The sequence below is a fragment of the Brachycentrus maculatus genome, unplaced genomic scaffold (assembly GCF_059751285.1).
Source record: "Brachycentrus maculatus isolate JH-2025_06_01 unplaced genomic scaffold, ASM5975128v1 h1tg000092l, whole genome shotgun sequence".
Classification (NCBI taxonomy): Eukaryota; Metazoa; Arthropoda; class Insecta; order Trichoptera; family Brachycentridae; genus Brachycentrus; species Brachycentrus maculatus.
The window spans coordinates 2179415-2195759 of NW_028280846.1; the positions used below are offsets into that span (position 1 = coordinate 2179415).

The 16345-nt window shown below is 33.5% G+C and overlaps 1 protein-coding gene across 16 annotated transcripts in view; it reads right to left on the reverse strand.

Annotated features, from left to right (window-relative positions):
- Positions 1–16345, reverse strand: part of LOC148310537 (spectrin beta chain-like) — a 114047-nt gene that overhangs the window by 39053 nt on the left and 58649 nt on the right. For 10 of the 16 annotated variants that reach the window (XM_088258293.1, XM_088258289.1, XM_088258287.1 and 7 more), the window contains exons 1-2: positions 6347–6438; positions 1910–2061 (exon numbers count right to left, since the gene is read on the reverse strand). In XM_088258293.1, coding sequence (XP_088114419.1) covers positions 1910–2061; positions 6347–6428 — 234 coding nt within the window. In that variant the 5' untranslated portion in view covers positions 6429–6438. Of the gene's footprint in view, positions 1–1909; positions 2062–6346; positions 6728–11539; positions 11697–16345 lie in introns of those variants that run through there. The other 6 variants (XM_088258295.1, XM_088258291.1, XM_088258282.1 and 3 more) reach the window with 2 other exon arrangements.

Here is a 16345-nt window from a genome sequence, read left to right on the forward strand (position 1 = left end):
GAATAAATATTAGGGAAAAAATCACTTATAGTTCTTTGCCCCCCCCCCCCCTCCAGAATGGTAGCCGAACATACTGACCATTACACTACGGAGGCGGATAACATATAACAAATAACACATATCGCTCACTCCTTTCAACAACATCATATATCAAAAAACTTGATTTTTCAGGAGATTGTTTTTCAAGTTCAAAAATAGAATATAATATATTAAAAATAAATATCAAGCCACTTATTGAACTTTTTACTGTGCAACAGATCTTTTTAGGTAAAACCTGAATGTTTTTTCTCCATTTGAAAAATATTTAGTATATTTAAAATAATAATTAAACAATACATTTTCTTCAAAATACAAAAACAACATAATCGGCCCTGCAGCGGGTAAATATTAAGTTAAAAATATGCCGCTTTTGCTGGGATATAGTACATTTTCTAGGCATTCTGAAAACATGCACAACTGAAAATTTACAATTTTTGGTATATGACGTTGATGAAAGGAGTGAGCAATATTTGACTAATTAGACATAATACTTTTTTGGCTAAGCTTCCACAATAGTTACAGATACTATCTCTAATACAAAGATGCGTAGAATCGAAAAACATTATTCTTGTTATTGTTAACCTTTCCGGGAGTATGGACGTAAATGAAAGTCGGTGTGAATTTTCATTAAAGGAGTATCGACATTAATGAACGTCATAGCCTGTCTGTCAGTTGGTATGATGTAACTTGTATAGTACTGACATCTGTGGATATTTTAATGTGATTTTTTCATAAAATAAAACCTAAGGATGTTGACTTTTTTTTTAAATATATATATATATATTTTTTAAAGTATATGAGCACATATAGAATCTATAATTAAAATACAAATTGATTTTCTTCTAAATTGTTCCCATGTCTGAAATATTGGATGAATTTTCAATTCAAACATGCTCCTGACATACATTTGGATACAAGACAACAGCAATGAAAATTAATTAACATCTGAGCGATGATAATTAAGCATACTTTTAGTTTGTGACATATTTTAATAGTAAGTCCTACATTCATATAAATAACACTTGTATAATAGCGACAAACAAATCTAAAAATACTCATTTAGAATCACACATAGCTAATGAATGAAATAATATTAATAAACGGAGTTATTCATAACTAAAGTGAGTTATCAGTCTTGTCATTTAAATGAAGATGATTTGTGGTTTTCCAAATTAAGTCATTGACACAGTAATCATATCACTTTTTTTTTTACTCTCAGAACTAGTGTAGATCACTTTACACACGTGTAACATTTACCAATTCTAATTGAATTGGTAAATATGTAGAATTGGTGAATGTTACATGTCGCTCACTCCTTTCAAGAACGTCATAAATAAAAAAAACTTGATTTTTCAGGAGAACGAATTCAAAGTTTAAAAATATAATACAATATATTAAAAATAAATATCAAGCCACTTATTGAACTTTTTACTGTGCAACAGATCTTTTAAGGTAAAACCTGAAGGGTTTTTCTACATTTGAAAAATATTAAGCATATTAAAAAAATAATTAAACAATACGTTTTCTTCAAAATGCAAAAACAACGCTTTCTGACCTATATCGGGTAAATATTAAGTTAAAAATATGCCTCTTTTGCTGGGATATAGTACATTTTCAGGGCATTCCGAAAACATGCACAACTTAATATTGATGATTTTTGATTTATGACGTTCTTGAAAGGAGTGAGCAATGTGTGTAAAGTGATCACTAAATGCCAAGACATCCATATTCTCCTTCATCTATGTTGAGATGCCAAAAAATAATATGAAAATATATACTGAATGGCAGAATCGGCCTGGCTTTGAATGATGTGATGTGAGAATGCGAATCTAAGGCCGGAATCGGCACCACAAAGAAAGGGTAAACTCACCAGGCGTTCTCCAGAAAGCACCTCGAGCAGCTTGATGAGCATCTTGCCGTCGCGCATGTCCACGTACAAGTCGCCGATGCGGCAGCCCACGCGGACCAGGTGTGAGTTCACCCATTTCTGGAATGTCTTCTTCTGAACACCCTCTCGTTCGTCTGGAAGCCAAAATAATGACAATTAATTAGGTATACGGTCGAGGCTTGAATAACAAATTTGCCTTAGCGAGTGTTTTGGCCTAGAATTTTCACTCATGAATTACATGAAATTATAGTAACTTTAAACATAAAGAGTAAATCCACTCACGGGTAGACATAGGCTATAAAAATTGAAAAGTTGAAGCCTAAGTAGGGTCATGATAAGCGGTGTTGCATAAGCCGTAGCTAGATTTCAGAGTCACTTGGATATTAGGTAAAACATCATTCTTCAGTAATTCCTGCTCTGTCCAAGCGGTCAGACTATGGAATTACCTCTGATTGTAAAAAATTACATGCACCTACTCTAATAACTTTTAAGAAACATCTGAGACATTACTATTTATTTATCAATAGAATCTGTCCATCGATCCTCTTCCCTTAGTTTTTCCCTCTACCTCCTTCCTTAAACTCTCTTTTTCCTTTGCTCTCCTTATTATCATCTTTTGTAATTTATGTTTTTTTTTTATGTTAATTTGAAATTTATGTTTTTTTTTATCTACCCTCTGATTGCAGCTTTATAAAGTATCAAACGTTTTGATCAACATCACTAGTCTGTTTTTGGTTGGTTGGAAGATATTGCTTTTTAGCAATAAGCCCGCCAATGTACTTATTTATTTTCTGTACATGATGTTTAAATAAATAATTTTTTTTTTTTTAACTTAATTTCTCGACAAGTCCCTCCCCCCCTCAAGAGAGATGAAAATTCCGCGCAGAATTAATGGCGGGAAATTGATATTGCGTGCGAAAATCGACGCGCCATTAAACAATATCAATTTTCTTATAAGCATTCTAACCGCAAACTTATGTACGTAGCAATTAACAATCAGTACATCGAGAAAAATAATATGAACTAATAATTATTTTTACGGCACGCTAACCCGTTTATCAAATACAATATTTTGACGCATTTCCATTGAATTTAACAGCTTACTAATGTGATTTTTATAATATGATTTTAGTTCATACATGGCTTTCGAAAAAACAATCGTAAAACGGAAAAAAATATTAGCGTAAATTTTAAGTCAAGTTTTTACGGCGTGCTTCAATCCACGTTTCTACTAGATTATATCAATACTATTATCATTAATTATCTCGAATGCCGGAGAGGCGAAGATTGTTTGCAAAGACAGATTGGTGTGACGTTCGATGCTCTCTGCCTACCCCTGCGGGGAAGCGACGTATTGGTTGGTTAGTTGTTTTTACCAGTCGTATAATAATAAATAATAAAACCCTTATCCGCACCCAATGGTGCATAGGGCACTGCATCATATATAAACGCAGTGTTATCTTGATCGTTTACACATGAAGGAAAGGTGATCAGCCCTCCGCTTCAGGTACCAGTCCAGGGTAATATTGAATAAATATTACAGTGAAAAAAAATCACTTGTTTTATTAATTTTACCCCCCTTGGGAATCGAACTCGGGACCTCCAGAACGGTAGCCGAGCGTGCTGACCATTACACTACGGAGGCAGACAGTATAAGAAAAAACAAAAAATAAATGAAAAAAATGTAACGTAAATATTTAGAAATTATTTTATAAAACGACTGCTGGTAGACGGTGGTTCTTATCAGTTAATGCTTATTAATCAATTTGATTGAGATATGGTATTCTTACTTTTTTTACGTATAAACGATTAAAATTGATGCGTTAGTATTTATCTCCCATTTTTTTAATAAAATAAATTACGATATTTATTGTAAAATACTACAACATTCCTTAGCAACCGTATGTATGTATATTGACGGAAAATAATTGATTACGTTTATCAAAATGAACGAATCTTTTAAAAATCTACATACGATTGTACAGAGAGGTATTCAAAGGGCGCAGGCGGGTGAAAGGGCTGCAAAATGGTCAGCAAAATCTTCCCTTGGCCGGATGTTTTCTTAGAAAATAGTGTTGGCAGATTTTCTTAAGGGAGGACTATTTTAAGTCTCAAAAAGAAATTACCTCACCCATACAGGGTGTTATATCGCCGAGGAAAACAAATTTATGAAAACAAACTATATGTTTATGTTATTCCGCGTAAATTCCGAGTGCCAAAAAAGTAATAAAAAAATATTTAACCGCTTCATGTCTATGTGTATCTATTAATTACGATACTGTACTGGTTTTCAGATTCAACAGTACCTACGTTTGGAAGATAACTTCACCCTGCTGTATAATGATCAAAATCTTGAAGGAAGAAAAAACAACTGTGCTTGTCTTTTAGATTCAATAGTACCTACGTTCGGAAGATAACTTTGTCCTGCCCTACGATGATCAAAACTTTGGAGAAAAAAACTACTGTGCTTGTTTTTTTTTCGATTCACCAGCACCTACGTTTGGAAGATAACTTCACCTGCCCTATATTGATCAAAACATTGAAGAAGAAAAAAACTACAGTTCAGATTCAACAGTACCTACTTTTGAATGATAACTTCACCGTACCCTATAATGATCAAAATATTAAAGAAGAAGACAACTGATGTTCTTGTTTTTCAGATTCAACAGTACATACATTTGGAAGATTACTTCAGCCTGGCCTATAATGATCAAAACATTGAAGATGAAAACTACTGCGCATGTTTTTCAGATTGAATAGTACCTACGTTTGAAAGATAACTTCACCCTGCTATGTAATGATCAAAACATTGAAGAAGAAAAAAAAGAGGTCAAGACGGGTTAACCTAAAAACGTAAATAGTAAGGGTCCACAATAGCACAAAAAACAATGTTTTCCCACGTACCTTATAGAGTCCAAATTGAGTCCAAATTTTGTGAATAATCTTTAAATACAGTCAAATGATTTTTAAATCTATGGCGCAAGAAATAATAAAAATAATAATGGTTTAGCATGACGATAGAACTACGGCACACTGATGAAAACACTTAAAATAAACCAACAGAAATAAATATTATTTTTAACTCCCGAGATAAAAGGGTATAACGAAATATTTACAGCGCCCCATTTAGAAATTTAAATTAAAGTGCGGATGTGGATATAGTCCCGAGAGCCGGTTGTTCCTTATTTTCAAATTCCACTCTTATTGAAACACCAAAATACTTTAAATATCCAATTAATCGTTTTTTGACCCTCGACCCTTGAAATTAGTATTAACTTACTTGCAAAAACAGCCTTATCATCTATTAAAAGATTATCCCTTACCGCCGACATTTTTTGCGGACTTTATTTGGGTTATGGCGCTAAATGTAATTAGGGTTTCAAAGGAAATATAAAAAAAATATTGTGATTAAATTAATAAAAATATTGTGAATAAAAAAATATTTAAAAAAAAACAGAAATTTATTGTGTTAGTTTAATCAACGAAAAATTACCTTGGGTTGGAGAAAATGAAGTATGTACTTAACTCAATAAAAAATGTTATAAATAAAATGTATGAAAACAAGTGGTTTTTGAGTATTTTAATTTTATAAGCTTTAAAGCAAGCCCATCCATACAAAATATATTATAACTAATAGAGAAAACGACGATGGAATGAAAACAACCATAAAAAACCACACAATAAAAAAAATATGTGGATCGTTGCCAATTAAAAAAGATAATTAACGATTTTTCAAAGAAATATTGATTTTAACAGCAGAAATAACCGCACCAGTATTTACTTTATGTTTTATATAGGACGTATTTTTTAGAGGTTTGGTTTTCAAACCGGCAACATTGTTTCTACAGACTGTCAATTTGATAGTTGATAGTTGATTTGTACTTAGTACGTTTTGCCATTTCACCATGAATAGACTGAATGACCTATATGCACGTCGTAGGTTCGGTGAATAGGCTGAAAACAATATTCAGCTTGATCCTCTTTTTTAAAGCAAAATTTTGTTTACCGATGAGGCACATTTTTGGTTAAATGGCTATGTCAATATGCAGAATTGCCGAATTCGCAGTGGAGAAAACCCAGAAGCCTTTGTCGAGACGCCCTTACATCCATTAAAAGTCACTGTTTGGTGTGCTTTATGGGCAGGTGGAATCGTTGGCAAATATTTTTTTAAAGACGATGCCGACCAGAATGTTACGGTCAACGGAGAGCGCCACAAGACCGTGATTACTGACTTCTTCGTACCTCAGTTGAATGGCACTGATGTGACAGAGCTGTGGTTTCAACAAGATGGCGCAACATGCCACACGGCAGGTGCCACCATCAATTTATTGCGGGAAATTTGAATTTGTATACCTCTAAAAAAACACCGTATACTTATATGTATGTTTTATTATTGTTCAAGCAAAAACAATGTTTTACCTCTTAGTTCAACGACGAATTTCTCAAAAGACTCTCCTTTGACGTCCGTCCTCAAAATATCGTATCCTTCCGAAATCGACATTATCACAAAACTTAAAATAATAATAAATATGTAAAAGAACACACGCACACGATTATTTTATTAGTCTAATTTATAACCCACTAATTAAAGTACAATTCAGTGTACATATTACGTAAGTTAAACCAAACACCGTTATCTCGGGATATAAAATTCTGTATTAACCGCCGACTCGACGGCGTACAATTTGCGGACATTTATTTACTGAAATGTATGATCGAAAAGAAACTTTTTATTTGTGTCAAACATGTGGGTACTCCCATACTTCTAACACGGAATATAACGTCACAAAACATACATCACTAAAAATCACAAAAAAATAGGCATGCAAAAAACATTTTTTTTCTGCAAGAAGACTAACTGACATTAAAGAATTTCAAACACTGCACAATATAATGGATTTCATACGAGAGAAACCCGAACGATGATTTTAAATCATTCGATATTTATTTTTTCAAACGCGGTATTTTTATCGATATTTTATCAATATTTACAGCGAAAATCGCGACAGATGGGTCAAATTCAAACAATGCACAACTATAATAGATTTTATACGAGAGAAACCCGAATGAGGATTTTTAATCAGTCGATATTTATTTTTTCAAACACGGTATTTTTATCGATATTTTATGAAAATTTACAGCGAAAATCGCGACAGATAGGTCAAATTCAAACACTGCACAATTATAACTGTTTTATACGAGAGACACCCGAATGAAGATTTTAAATCAGTCGATATTTATTTTTTCAAACGCGGTATTTTCATCGATATTTTATCAATATTTACAGCGAAAAATCGCGACAGATAGACACCGGCCGAGATGTCATAGCCGATGTCTTCGCGCAGAGTGCCATTCTGCCCATTTTGGTGGGTATTCGATGCGATAACGCCATAGCTCTGAAATGGGATTCATCACGCGAACGGGTAGCGAACGATGGCACGGGCTAGAAAGTGGCAGACGATGCGTTACTGCGTGCGCCCGGCCGATATTTGACGGGTCGGTGATTTCAATAAAGGTCAGAGGTTTTGACATCTGAAAAAAACCCAGCCGCAGGAAGTCAACGGTGGATGTGGTAGAGATAGCAACGGCTACTGGTTGATAACAACTGGCAAGAACGCGAAAATAACTTCGAATTATGCCAATAAATCTGAATGTTTATATTCCAGTGCCCAGAACATTTATAAATTAAAGGTAAAAATAAAAGGTAAGAAATCGGTCCTTGGATTTATTCACCTTTAAGTACCTACATGAACACGCAAACAATAAAAACATATTTTTAATTTTAATTAAAGTTTTACTTGGTAAATGTGGAATTGTTTAATTGGCTTTATTTTTATTAATGTAACTATCTTTGTTAATGTAATGTAATGTTAATTATTGTTAATGTAACTTTTTTTATTAATATACTTTTTTAAATGTAAAGCTGTACACTTGTCGAACAAATAAAAAAAAAAACAAAATAAAAAATTTAAAATAACACTATTTCTAAAAATCTATTGTGACACGTGTTCGATGCATTCCGCATAATTTTCAAGCACCATATGTGAAGTTAAGTCTAAATTTTAATTTTGTGTCCTTGGGACGTTGAAGGATGAAGAGGGGGTAGGAGCAGTTTCTAATTTTTATTTATTTATTTATCTTTTTTATCAGTGGGAACAAAAACAATAAGGGAGAGGCTTAAGTCATTGTCATGTTGTTGATTATGGTTTTATAATTATTTATATTTTTATAATTTTCAATTGTTTCAAAATGTTGCAGTAACATTCTAATTGAAATCTGAAGAGAACTAAGGGAGATATTAAGGTATAAACTTTTAATAAAACGAGAAACGTGCGTTCGCATACGTCATCAAATTTCCGTCATCGACCGTTTTATGACGTCATATGGTTTATTGTCCATGGTTTATAGAGCTGTAAATGTAGAAGTGTGGATTGTTCGTTTACCACTACACTACCATTTGTGTTATACAAATACAAGGGGAGGGGGGTGGGAGGGTGGACCATAGATATCAACAAATAGAGCCGAAAATAATTTAGCAATTACACCAATATTAAAATAAGTCAATCGTTTCTGTGACGTCATTCATAACCAACTTACGCCAACAACGTATTTACGAAGGCGCATTTTCCAAAAGAAAATGATGAATGAAAATATTGATTATATCGGCTGTTATAAACACAAAACGAGTGTAATGCAATCCTTTATAGGTTGAGTATGTTAAATTAGATATTCCTCCCATCTGACAATGATCCATTCGCATCAATAATTACCAAGCAAAACTAAAATTAAAAATGGATAGATATTACCATAAAGTGACTGCCGAATCAATCAATGAAAATAAAAAAATATATAAATTACGACGAGATCGAATAAAAATTTCACGATTCAATATTCACCGCACGACCAATACATGATCAAACGTAACTTAAGAAATCGAAAATAGTAATAAATATTTTAATAAAAAGCAGAAAGATCAATATAAATAACACTTTCTTGTTGTAAATATTGAAATAAAAAAGTAAGCAAGTACCCTTTACAGAATTCTACGCAAAATATTCAATTATCAAGCGGAATCCAGATAAGATTACAAAATATGTTAAGTGAAGCGGTTAACCTTTGATAAGCAGATTATAAACAACTGAATTTGATTGTAATATTTTTTATCTATACTTGACTCTCAGATGACTTGCCTATTGCTATTATAATAATAGTAATAATTATGTACATACTTTTATATTTAAATTTAAAAACAAAAATCCGTTTGTTCAAAAAATTACGTAAAATCATATATTGAATGTAATTATTACTATTGTATAAAACACTACTTAAATTCACTTAATTTAAAATCATCTTTTCAGAAAAAATTATATTAACTCGTGGTTATCAACCCCCGCTTGTTGAGCATACAACATCGAATTTCTTCTATCCTCTCATTAGTCTGATAATATCGGTAATGACAAAACCCGGTAACAGATCAAATAAAATATATGTATATAGAAAAAACTATAAAGTTGTTATTTTATTATATTATAATAATTAAGTCATAGTTTGCAAGTATTTAAAAAACTAACTAACTAACCATCACGCCGCTTCCCCGCAGGAGTAGCAGAGAGAATAGAGCGCCACACCACTCTGTCCTTGCAAACATTCTTCGCCTCTTCCACGTTCATGCATCTCCTCATACATACCCGCCGATTGTTACGACTCCTAACCTGACCACTTGCAAGTATTTATATATATATATATATATATATATATATATATATATATATATATATATATATATATATATATATATATATATATATATATATATATATATATATATATATATATATATATATATATACATATATGCGTATATGTATGCATGCATGTTGTAATTTGTACTAAATTGCCTCATTTTAATTCGAGTGTAACATACTGCATATGAGCAATAAATCATCTACCAATATAAACCGAAATGTGTTGCAAAACTCGGTGGGTACATTAAATATTGCAGAATGTGTGTTGTATATAAAATTATGCATATTTTATGATGCACATAAATGATATTAACAAATTGCTGAACACTACGACCAGTTAGTTGATAATCGGCAAAATATGAATTTTATACAAAATTTTATACCGTCTTAATGGCCCCAAGAGGAAGGAGAAAACATGGTTTAGCATAACTAAGCAGACGGTAATTTCTATGTCCACAGACTATAAATCGAATCACATAACGACTTCTTTCGAAGAAATCGTCAATTTATTCGGTTTTTTAATTTTTGTAGACAAGGTTTATTCTATACCGCTTGTCGTGTTCCTAGTTCCTACTGATGCACTGATGGACTAATATAAACTTTATAAAATAAAACAAAATAACTTTGTTTTTAACCACTTTTTTACTGGTCGATTTTTTTCTCCAAGCGATTTCGACAAGAACCTTGTAATCATCAGGGTTTAACATGTAATTTATACACGTTAAACCCTGATGATGACAAGGTTCTTGTCGAAACCGCTTGGAGAAAAAATGTACCGGAGAACGGGGCGGCTACTTGAACTTTGATGTGGCACATTTTATAAACTTTATAAATTAAAATAAAACAACTTTGTTTTAAACCACTTTTTATTGGTACCGTAGAACGGGGCTACTTGAACTTTGAGGTGTTACTTGAGCCCAGTACAAAAAAATCTGTATTTGGTCTACAATAATGAACGTATCGTGACAATAAGTGTCACCTATCAGGGAAACAATGAATCATGTCGATACGTTCATTACTGTAGTCCAAATACAGATCTAAATATTTTTTTGTACTGGGCTCAAGTAACACATCGAAGTTCAAGTAGTCCCGTTCTACGGTACTAATAAAAAGTGGTTAAAAACAAATTCTTCATCTTTGATGAGATATCAAAAAATAATATGAAAATAACTCCTGTAATTGGAGATACTCCGGATTTTGTGAACAAGTATTTGGACGTACTCAAAATGTTGTAAATAAATTATCTGGTCAAATTATAAGCTTAATAATATAAATGAAAATGATATTTTCTGGCGTTTCTCATGTGTGTGATTATAATCCAGGATTCGGACCTCACATACTAATATAAGAGTTTCTGCTTACTAAAAAGCTTCTTTACATCTAACCAATAGATGTCTCTAGTGAAGTTCTAGTGATTCAAGAACAAGGTTTCTAAATTGGTTCATATATTAACCGAATTTGAGAAATGCGGTTGTCAATAATGTGTAGAATTGGCGAATGTTACACGTGTGTACAGAGATCATTTAAACCAGCCTATGACGGTCGTCAGCCCCGTAAATGCCCAGACTTCCATATTCTTCTTCATCTTAGATGAGATGTCAAAAATAATACGATGCGAAGAGTTCTGGCAATGTATTTATGCCCTTCATTATACAAGTACAAAAACACAAAGCACAGGGAAAGAATTCTTGTCAAAATTCAACGGGATACCCTCGATAACCCATATTCTTCTTCATTTTTGATGAGATGTCAAAAAATAATATTAAGTAATTATATTTTATTTTATGAAGTTTATAAAATGTGCCACAAAGTATCTGCGGAAAACATTCAAGAGATGATGGACTAATTACTGAAATGGTAGACTCACCGGCTAAAGCCTTGATGCGGGACCGCTCGAAGAGTCGGGACGAGGAGTTCCCGCCGTCATACTCGTAGTCATCTAGTATCTCCTGGCCGGGCACCTGGGACGGGTCCCAGCGCACCATGGAGATGTCCGTCGTCATGCCGTGACCGCGGCGCGCTCACTGCAACAAGGAAGAAATAATATTTATTGTAACTGCAGACAGTTGGTAGAATTCCATATTGAATTGTTGGGTTATATATCCAAAGTAAAACAAGGTTTGTTGGATCGAATTCTACATTTATTTATGTATATGTTAATACGTGACGCGTTTCGTCTTCTTAGGACATTATCAAACACTCATTATAGGTGTTTGATAATGTCCTAAGAAGACGAAACGCGTCACGTATTAACATATACATAAAAAAATGTAGAATTCGATCCAACAAACCTTGTTTTACTTTGGATATATCGCTCACTCCTTTCAAGAACGTCATAAATCAAAAAACTTGATTTTTCAGGAGAACGTTTTTAAAGTTTAAAAATATAACACAATGTATTAAAAATAAATATCAAGCCACTTATTGAACTTTTTACTGTGCAACAGATCTTTTTAGGCAAAACCTGAAGGTTTTTTCTCCATTTCAAAAATATTTAGTTTATTTAAAAAAAATATTAAACAATACCTTTTCTTCAAAATGCAAAAACAACACTTTCTGCCCTGTAGCGGGTAAATATTAAGTTAAAAATATGCCGCTTTTGCTGGGATATAGTAAATTTTCTTGGCATTCCGAAAACATGCACAACTGAAAATTGACGATTTTTGATTTATGACGTTCTTGAAAGGAGTGAGCGATATGCACGGACCAATGAGTCCATTCGCCGGGAACTACGCTTGGATGGCTTGACTCTGGCCAATATCTGTACCCGACGGATTCTCCAGTTCTTTGGACACGTTGCGCGTGGCAACGAGGATAGCCTGGAACGACTAGTTGTGATCGGTAGCCTGGAGGGAAAGAGAGGGAGAGGAAGATCCCGATCCGAATGGACCGATCAAATTAAGGGAGCAGCAGGCACCTCAGTGGTTGGAGCGCTACGTGCAGCGCAGTCAAGGGATAACTGGATAAGAGTCATTGCTTCTGCAAGGGTCACAACCCTCAGCAATGAGGAATAAGACGGAGAAGAAGAAGAAATAAACGTAGAATTCAATCCAACAAACCTTGTTTTATTTTGGATATATTACCCAATAAGAAAGAAACACTTCAAATCGTGGCACACACATTTCGCAACATACAATCCCAACATTCCTTCTTTCATGGATCCTCCCTTTCTCCCGTTTCACTATCTAAGAGGTATCAATGAAAGGAGTGACCTTATCAGTCAAGTTGGCAAGTAGAACAAATCGCTGGTTAAATGCCAAAGGGCCGCAACGCAAAAAAACTCTTTATTCCAAAAATGTTATCTAAATCGTCAACATTTTCATATTCCAAAGACACCCATATGAGCAATATATGATCAATCACATGAAGTTCCATGATTTGAGTTCACAACAACCATTTATGATTGGATTTAGAAAGCTTTATTGGATTTAGCAGAGACACTTTTATTTTTATCCAAGATTATTTTACATACGGGGAAACGCCTAAAAACCTCATTTTCAATTATTTATGCAGCTTTTACTTTTACCAGCTATTTTATTCACAACATTTTGAGTAGCTAAATATTTGTGAACAAGTATTTGGACACACAAAATGTTGTGAAATCGGTAATCAGTTGAGAATGTGGTGTCTGCCTAGTCAAAATAAAAGTCTATTTTTTATTTGAATTATTTTGAATGTGCTACAATTTTGTCACATGTGACATCATACACAAAACAAGGCGAGCTTTTGTCCGATACTAAAAATATATTTGTAATCTTAAAACCTTCATACGATAGCTAACAAATTCATCACATTCCTAATACAACTAGATCCGTGTATAACACAAAAATACGTTGTATTTCTCAGGTACAGAGTGCAGTTCTCAGGTGTATCGTTTCAACTGCATCGAGGGAACAAACAGACCGAAAAGCGAATGCAGATAAAGCTTACAGTGCAATCGATACCCTACTTGCGACTCTTGGCAACTGCATCCTGAACGTGTCGCAATACGCGACACGATCCAACATTTGTTTTCACTGCCATCACGAAATGGGTTCACGTTACTTAATATAATATATACTTACCATTCGTCAATTATAGGTAAATAATAAGCACAGTAAACCACCTATAACGTTGAGATAAGTACCGCGTTATTGGAGAGAACGTTATAGAGGGTAAATGTTTTAAATTGTATTTCGATTTTATAATGACTTGTTACGGTCATTTCCGCTGGTTAAAGTGTAAAAATACAATTTAAAACATTGACTCATTATAACATTCCCTCGAATAACGCTGCACCTATCTCAACATTATAGGGGGAATCACGGTATATCAATATAGATTAGTTGCTAATGAAAGGTTAGCTATCGGAGAAAACGTTATAGAGGGTAAAATTGTAGTTTAATTTAATAATGACGTATTACGGTCATTTCCGCTGGTTAAAATGTAAAAATAGAATTTACAACATCAACTCCTTAAAACGTTTCCTCCGATTACGCGGTACCTATCTCAACGTTAAAGGGGGGTTTACGGTATATCAATAATAGATAAGTTGCTAATGAAAGCTTATTTAGTGCGTGTGGCGGAGCGCGGAATTCCACTAGGTGAGATCTATTCAATTTCCAATTCAGCCCATCGGAAAATACTGTTTATATTTTTTTCATAACATATCTGAGAGATACCTTTAGATTTTCATAAACATCAACGACGTAATAATGCCATAATTTATTTCCTTATTTACGACTTCTTTGCAAACGGTAAGAAGACATTGCATAGAATACAATGACTTCATTTTTATTATAGGTGTCTCAAATCGAAACTAAGCATCTATCGTTTTTATACGAAAGAAGATGGAAGGATTTGGCTGGCTTGAGTGATCACTTTATACGTATGTGTAGTGTTTGCCATTCTGCCCATTCATGACAACCTCCCCCACCCTGCTTATCTCTGCAAGCCATTAACTGTTATTTTGGGAGTCTATTCCTGCTTTTGTCCGCCTCCGTAGTGTAATGGTCAGCACGCTCGGCTACTGTTCTGGAGGTCCCGGGTTCGATTCCCAAGGGTGGTAAAATCAATACAAGTGATTTTTTTCACTGTAATATTTATTCAATATTACCCTGGACTGGTACCTGAAGCGGAGGGCTGATCACCTTTCCTTCATGTGTAAATGATCAAGATAACACTGCGTTTATATGATGCAGTGCCCTATGCACCATTGGGTGCGGATAAGGGTTTTATTATATTATTATCCCTGCTTATAGCTAACATTGGCTTATTATAATAGGCAGGTATACTTATCTTTTATTACGTTGCATATTTATATCATCTCTCAGGATCATTTTTCAATATCATTACATAATTTTCTTCATTAAAATACTTAGAACCATTTCAACATTAAAAATTATTAAATAAATATTTTTATAGTTTTTGTTTATTACGGAAACCATTACTTTCTCTACTTCAAATTTGAGTATCGACAAAATCACTTACTACGCATTTTTATGACGATAAAAGTAAGGCAAATTGGCTGTTCGAGAGTTTTAAAGCCAAGAGTAAGAGCTAGGCGTGTAGGCCAATTGGCAATTGGCTAAGCATAATATGAGGTTTTCGTCGAATTCGCTTGAATAATATTATCTTTACGTCAATGAACTGAGAAGTCAGATTGTGAATTGGTGAAATATATGTGCAGCAGTGAATGAAGACAGCTGATATGGCTCTCCTGTCTAATTACCTAAATATACAAAATCATAAAAAAAAGTAAGTGATGTCTTCAAAGTGGAAGTCGGTCTGAATATGAAATGGATGTGCCAATAATGACAACATGAATACGCATTTAAAAAAAATATACATAAGTTTATTTTTTTTGTACATACCATACATTACATACCATACATACCATACATACCATACATGTATCAAGAAAACCTTAGCGGATTATTTTGAAATCATATGAAAGAAGCAAAGATATGTTTGTACTGTAAATAATTGTGATTCTTGATACGTACTCTTTCAAAGAAACGTATTAGTAGTAGTTATATGGTAATAAAGAAAAGGTGATTAAAACTGAAATACTAGAATGATATTTCTTCGGTGACAACGGTTCGAATCGAGCTAATTAATTGCAGAAACGAAATGAATCAGTCGAAGTATAAAATGGTAATGTGAAAAAACGGTCTATCATTTGAGTCGAATATTGTGGAACATCCTTGGATATCACAGTAAAGCTATGGGTCCTGGTTTACATGTAAAACTATACACTAAACTAGCAAATATCGAAGTAAGGCTATTATGAGCCCATTTTACACGTAAAACTAAACGCAAGACTGGTAGATATCTAAGTAAGGCTATGATGGGCCCTCGTTTACACGTAAAACTATACACAAACCTAGCAAATATCGAAGTAAGGCTATGATGGGCCCTGATTTACACGTAAAACTAGTGGATATCGGAGTAAGGCTATGGACCCTAGTTCACACATAAAACTATACACAAGACTAGAGAATATCGAAGTAAGGTTATGATGGGCCCTGGTTAAGACTATACGCAAATAAAGTCTGTTTTCGGGCGTTTTTTGAGCGACTTTAAAAGAACTACCACCGAAAATAAACGCTATTTCCCGATAACGGATAGAATCAACTCTGTTTGTGAACACGCTTAGGTCTGCTTTTACTCAAAGTAAAAATAATAATTAAAA